Source organism: Crocuta crocuta, unplaced genomic scaffold (genome assembly GCF_008692635.1).
Source record: "Crocuta crocuta isolate KB4526 unplaced genomic scaffold, BGI_CrCroc_1.0 scaffold323, whole genome shotgun sequence".
NCBI classification, from domain to species: domain Eukaryota; kingdom Metazoa; phylum Chordata; class Mammalia; order Carnivora; family Hyaenidae; genus Crocuta; species Crocuta crocuta.
The window spans coordinates 3,454,503-3,460,837 of NW_027536465.1; the positions used below are offsets into that span (position 1 = coordinate 3,454,503).

The 6,335-nt window shown below is 64.7% G+C and overlaps 1 protein-coding gene across 1 annotated transcript in view; it reads left to right on the forward strand.

Moving 5' to 3' along the window:
• The window catches only part of DAGLA (diacylglycerol lipase alpha), a 22,069-nt gene extending 15,978 nt beyond the window's left edge, over window positions 1-6,091 (forward strand). Inside the window, exons 15-17 of the mRNA XM_077748829.1 lie at window positions 172-244; window positions 1,465-1,657; window positions 2,785-6,091. Coding sequence (XP_077604955.1) covers window positions 172-244; window positions 1,465-1,657; window positions 2,785-3,518 — 1,000 coding nt within the window. The 3' untranslated portion in view covers window positions 3,519-6,091. The remainder of the gene's footprint in view (window positions 1-171; window positions 245-1,464; window positions 1,658-2,784) is intronic.
• Window positions 6,092-6,335: the final 244 nt, after the last annotated feature.

The following is a 6,335-nucleotide window of genomic DNA, read 5'->3' on the forward strand; positions in this document are numbered from 1 at the left end:
CACAGCCCTGCAGCCTCCCACCTGCCCACCCGCCCCACCCTGTAGTCCTGATGGCGGTGGTGTCTTGTCTCTGTGGCTGCCGCGTGCCTCTCCGCCCCTGCCCCCGCCCCCCTGCACCTCTCCCGGCCCCTGGCCAGGCCAGGCTGATGCCCAGCTTGCTTCCTTCCCCAGGATCGGCCTCTCGCAGCTGGAAGGCTTCCGCAGACAGCTCCTGGATGTCCTGCAGCGAAGCACCAAGCCTAAAGTGAGCCCCCCGTGCCTCCCTCCTACCTGGGCACGCTGGGCCCCGGGCAGCTCACCTGCCTCATGCCCTGCCTGTCCCTTGGCACCAAGCGCAAGAGGCCCCGGCCATGTGAGGCCGGGCTGGCTGTGGCTGAGGTCATGGGAACCCTAGACCCTCAAACTCTCAGATCTCCAGCCTCACTGCGTCTCACCCCACCTACCCCGCATGTCCTTGTCCAGAGGGGGACGCTGAGGCCAAGGCCCAGAGCAGGCAAGGGACTTGCTTTGGCCGCCACAGGCTGTAACTGAGTCAGGACTGCAGCCAAGCGACCCCGTCACCCAGAGCTGCCTGAAGTCAAGGAAAAGCAGGCCCGAAGCTTGGTGCTTCAAGTTTGTGGCAGGACACCCCTCCCCCCCCAGCCCGACGCAGCTCCCCAGCCTCCACGAGGGGGCTGCCACCCCGAGGGTCTGGGTGCCCGTTGTTCTTCTGCTCCACTGTGGCTCAGGACAGGGCCAGCCCCTCCTCATCCCTTAGCAGGTCTCTGGGGACACCGAGGGCTCCTCATGTGGCCTCAGCGTACCAGCGGGGGCGGGGCTGTGGCCAGGTACCCTGAGGCAGGCGGGTAGGGGCTGACCAGGACCGACTTGTCCCTCGGTGACCCCCGGCCGGCCTGCACCCCATCAACCATCTCTGCCCAATTTGGACTGTTCGCAGCCTTGGAGCCCGTGATCCTCTGGCAGGCAGGGCCCCCGGGGTCAGATACCAGGTGGCAAAGGTGGGCGGGGCAGCAAGGCCTGTGGGGGCCACGCCTGCCCGGGGGAGCCAGGTTCTGGGAGGCTGAGCTGTTCCCACCAGGCCCGGGGGGGGGGGGGGGGGGGCGAANGCTACACTGACCCCAGGGGTCTGTCCTGTGTCTGCCTCGGGAAATGACCTAGAGCGAGTCCCTTCCCTTTGCTGGGCTGCCTCCCCCCCTCTGGATAAGGCGCTGACCACTCTGCCAGCCCCTCTCCAGCCCTGACATCCAGCAGTGTCGTGCCGTCTGTTCTTGGCATCTGTCTGACCCTCCTGGCCGCCACATGCCTCGGCCGCTGCCTCCTCAGGCGGGCACTGTCCTTCCCTCCTCCCGTGGCCACCTGCCTCCCACCTGTCACCGAGGGCGCCCCTCCCAATGACCCTTCTGCCCCTGTCCACCCAGCCAGCCCTGCTCAGCTCTGTCCCCATCTCCCCCCTGCCCTGCACAGTGGCGAATTATCGTGGGGGCCACCAAGTGTATCCCCAAGTCGGAGCTGCCTGAAGAGGTGGAGGTGGCCACACTGGCCAGCACACGGCTCTGGACCCACCCCAGCGACCTGACCATCGCCCTGTCGGCCAGCACCCCCCTCTACCCACCCGGCCGCATCATCCACGTGGTCCACAACCACCCAGCAGAGCAGTGCTGGTAGGGGGCTGCCCGTGACCCTGGGGCAGCTGGGAGTGGGGGGCCGGGCTGGCCTCGCTTAGTCACCCCTTGGGACGGGACAGGATGGGGTGGGCAGGGGCTGGGAGACACTGGCCCCCAGACCCTCCTGGTGGGGGTGGCCCTCTCCTGGGGCTCTGGAGGTAGAAGGAAAGACCAGTCCAGAGCAGGACTCCAGGCTCCTCCCTTGACCGTCCCAGCAGCTCTTCCCTCTCCGGGATTAGATGGCAGCGGTTGTGACAGGGGCGGGGTGGGGGGTGGAGTGAGAGAGAGAAGGTGGGCAAGCTGTACACAGACCCCCCTCCCCACTTCTCGCTCTTCCAGATCCTCCTTCCCAGCGACAAAAGGCTCAAGAGCCGGGCCCTGCCCATGATGGGGCGGCTATGGCCCAGGCCATGAGCAGGTTGTAGGCTTTGTAGGGACAGCGGCTGAGGCCCATTTGGCATTAACATCCCTGGCTGGGGTGGGGGCTGGGGTGGGGGCTCNACGGGGCTCCCAGCTGCAGTGCTCCCGGCCGCGGAGCTCCCAGCAGGGTCTTAGGCCTTCAGGGCTCACCGCCCCCAGCACCAGCCCTGCTGCCTTCTGGCTTGGGTTCTCATGAATTGTTTTTTTAAAAATAAAGGTCCCTGGAGCGTCTGGGTGGTTCAGTGGGTTAAGCCTCCCACTCTTGATTTCGGCTCAGGGCATGATCTCACAGTTTGTGAGTTCAAGTCCCACATCAGGCTGAGCTGACAGTGTGGAGCCTGCTTCGGATCCTCTGTCTCCTCTCCTCTCTCTCTCTGCCCTGCCCCTGCTTGCTCTCTCACTCTCTCTCTCTCAAAATAAATAAGCATAAATAACTAACTAAGGGTCCCTGGGGTGCCTGGGTGGCTCACTAGGTTAAGCCTCTGACTCTTGATCTGGGCTCAGGTCATGTGATCTCAGGTCATGATCTCACAGTTCGTCAGCTTAAGCCCCACATGGGGCTCTGTGCTTGGGATTCTGTTTCTCCTCTCTGCCCCTCGCCTCCTTGTGCTCTCTCTCTCTCTCTCTCAAATAAACTTTTAAAAAGCCCTTTTGGGGCGCCTGGGTGGCTTAGTCGGTTAAGCGTCCGACTTTCGCTTAGGTCATGATNGCGGCTCCCCCAGCCTCCACGCCGTGCTGGAGCGCGACGAAGGCCACCTCTTCTACATCGACCCCGCCATCCCGGAGGAGAACCCGTCGCTGAGCTCGCGCACCGAGCTGCTGGCGGCCGACAGCCTGTCCAAGCACTCGCAGGACACGCAGCCTCTGGAGGCGGCCCTGGGCAGCGGGGGCGTCACCCCGGAGCGGCCCCCCAGCGCGGCGGCCAACGAGGAGGAGGAAGAGGAGGGGGGCGGCGGCGGCGGAGGCGGGGCGGCCCCGGGGGCAGAGCTGGCGCTGCACAACGGGCGCCTGGGGGACTCGCCCAGCCCTCAGGTGCTGGAGTTCGCGGAGTTCATCGACAGCCTCTTCAACCTGGACAGTAAAAGCAGCTCCTTCCAGGACCTGTACTGCATGGTGGTGCCCGAGAGTCCCACCAGCGACTACGCCGAGGGCCCCAAGTCCCCCAGCCAGCAGGAGATCCTGCTCCGCGCCCAGTTCGAGCCCAACCTGGTGCCCAAACCCCCGAGGCTCTTTGCCGGCTCGGCAGACCCGTCCTCGGGCATCTCGCTGTCGCCCTCCTTCCCGCTCAGCTCCTCTGGGGAGCTCATGGACCTGACGCCCACGGGGCTCAGCAGCCAGGAGTGCCTGGCAGTGGACAAGATCCGGACTTCGACCCCCACTGGCCCTGGGGCCAGCCCCGCCAAGCAGGACGACCTGGTCATCTCGGCTCGCTAGCACCCCAGGCATGGCTGCCGGCCGAGGCCCAGGCCAGGGTAGGTGGCCCCTCCGGCTCCTGGTGGCTGCCCCCCAGGGCCAGGCCGCTTTGAGGAGACGCCCCCAGGGGCCAGTTGCGCCTCAGGCCCGGGGCACTGCTGCTGAGCTGGGGGTCCGCATCCCTACCTCAGCTTAGGACCGCCAGGCGGCTGGGATCTGGGTCCTCCAGACCGGGGAGGGGTGAGATGCAGGGGCGGGGAGCCTGGGGCAGTGCTCTGCCCTCTCGGCCCCGCCTGTCCCCCCACAGGGCATCCCGGCACCCCCTCTTCCAGGACCGGCAGTGGGCATGCTGACTCCCCATCACTGCCCTCTGGCTGCTCCCCCAGGGCCCAGATGGAGAGCAGCCCTCTCCCCACGTATTCCCCTCTGTGGTCCAGGCTGGCATCTACCCTGGCCACGCCCCCAGATCCGGTGCCTGCTGGCCAGCCCCCTGGGGTGACCCCACACCAAGGTGGCCCACAGCGCTGGGTATGTTTACAGAAGCCCCTGGGCTGGGCTCAGGATGTGTCCTGGGCTTGCAAGCCCCCCTCTCCCCCGTCGTGTGTTCTGAGCAGGGAAGGGAGGAAGGCCAGTCTCCACAGAGCCCAGGGCAGCTGTGGAGCCTGCAGGGGCCCGGAGGAGGGTGGGATCAAGATGCCTCTTCTCTCCTCGGTGCCCCCCTTGCTGATCCCTCTGGCAGTGGGTCCTGGGCACCCTGGCCTCCCGTCTACCCATCATTTCCTGACTTACCTTCTACCCCCAGGGATCCTGGCCACTCAAAGGGTGGAGGGCACAGGTGTGACCCCCACCCTGGCTGCAGAGTCAGCACCCTGGGAAGGAGGAGGGCACCCAAATCCCCCTTCCTTTGAGGACTCCTTGTAACCCCTTGATACCACCTCGCCCCCACGCGTAGGCAGCCTCGGGGCCTGGGATCTGAAACCAGACCTGCCTCCACTCCCCTCAGCACCCCCTCCCTCTTCACTGGCCTGAGATCCTTCCTGGCAGCGGAGCTGGCTTCTTCCCTACCCTGCCCCCCCATCAATGTCCTGTCGGCAGGACGCAGAGCCAAGAGCAGGGTGTCGTGGGACCCGACTAAAGGGGGTGCAGCAGGGCCAGGGGCTTTGGGGCTGTCCCAGGTTAGCCGGAGGCCTCCCCAGCCCACTCCTGAGGGGTTCCTTCCCTGCTGGGTTGGGGAGGCGGAGGCCAACCTCTCCCCAGAAGCCGAGTAGGGAAGGTGCGTGCTGGCGTGGCGCGTGTGTGCATGAGTGTGCGCTGCTCCCGACGAAGGGGCCGCTGGGACACCCGCCCCCTCCCACCTGCCCTGCCACCTTCCCAGCCCACCAAGAACAGAGCCGGTGACTGTGATGGGGGCCCGTGCAGGGGTGGGGGGGCACAGGATGAGCTCAGTTTCAGAAGTGTCCTACCTGCTGCTCTGATCGCGGGTTTGGAAAACTGACGTGTGTCCAGGCGCTGACCGCCTGCTTGTGCCTTCATCTCTTCGGAGGCATACTCCCCCACTCTGGCCCCCCACGGCCTCTCTGGGGCTGCTGGACTCCTCTCACCAAGACCCCCCCTCCCACCCTCCTCTCACAGTCACTGGTATCTAGGGCCTGCGTCCTGACCTCGGTCCCACACACAGCTGGGACTGGCCTGGACACTGCCCCGGGGCCCCCGCCCACCCTGACGGCTGGAGACAGAGACCCGGGAGCTGGGCCTCCCTCCCTCTCTGGCACCCACCCCCTCCCAAGACTCCAGGAACCGCCACCCCCTACCCCCGACTGCTGCGGGCCCCGCTGCTGGCATAGCCTGGGCCCAGCGCAGACACAGGATGGAATCAGTAGCTCTTAGAGTTTAAACAAACAAAAACAAAAACAAATCATAAATCAGAGTAAAGTTCCAACAAACACCTCAGCCAATTGCAGGGAGAGACTTGGTGTCTGGCCTTTTAATTCCTCCTCTGCCAGGGTGGCCCTGGGACCTCTAAGGGGGTGTGGTCCCCACCCACGCCCAGGACTGAGCCATCAGGGACAGACCCCCCCACCCCCAAGCCCGCAGCCACACAAAGCTTGCAGACTTGGGGCTGGGGCAGGCTTGGACTCAGCCCTGGATGCCCCAGGGTCAGCCCCCAGCCCCCTAAACTCACCCCCCCACACTGCACCCCTGCAGGATGGGCCTGCTGCACATCTCTCCCCTCCTCCCTACACCGCCCTTGGGGGGTCTGAGCCACCCCCCTCAGCCCAGCTAGGCTCAGACCCTCCCCCACTCTGTCCCCCAGACCGCAGCACAAAGCTTTCCCAGCCGCGAGCTGGCCTGCCCTCCCGGGGGCCTGGGTGACCTCCATATGCAATCGGTAGGGAGCAGCTGGGTCCCACAGACTCTCAGGCACTGTGCGTGCCATTCTCCCCTGACTTTTTGTACTTACTGTATGAAAGATCCAAACTAATATTGCTGTAAAAAGGAGAGACAAATTAATATAGCTTATTCTATAAATATATCTGTATATAAAGGTTTCTGTATATTGTATAGAGCTGTGTATAAACTGGATGTAGACACACCTTGGCTGCCTTGAGTGACCTGTCTTCCCAGCAGGTGGGGACGGGGCAGAGGCGGAGGGGGGGCTTGTTGCTGAGGACAGGGGTGGGAGGGGGCCTCCGAGACTGGCCTTCGATGCCCTGGTCTAGGACCACACTCTGAGGGACCAGAAGCCCCTCAAAGCCCCACATGAATGGCGGCAGCCCTACCCATGTGAAAGACTTACCCGGGGATCCGTGTTCATGACCTCATGAAGGCCTTGAAAGA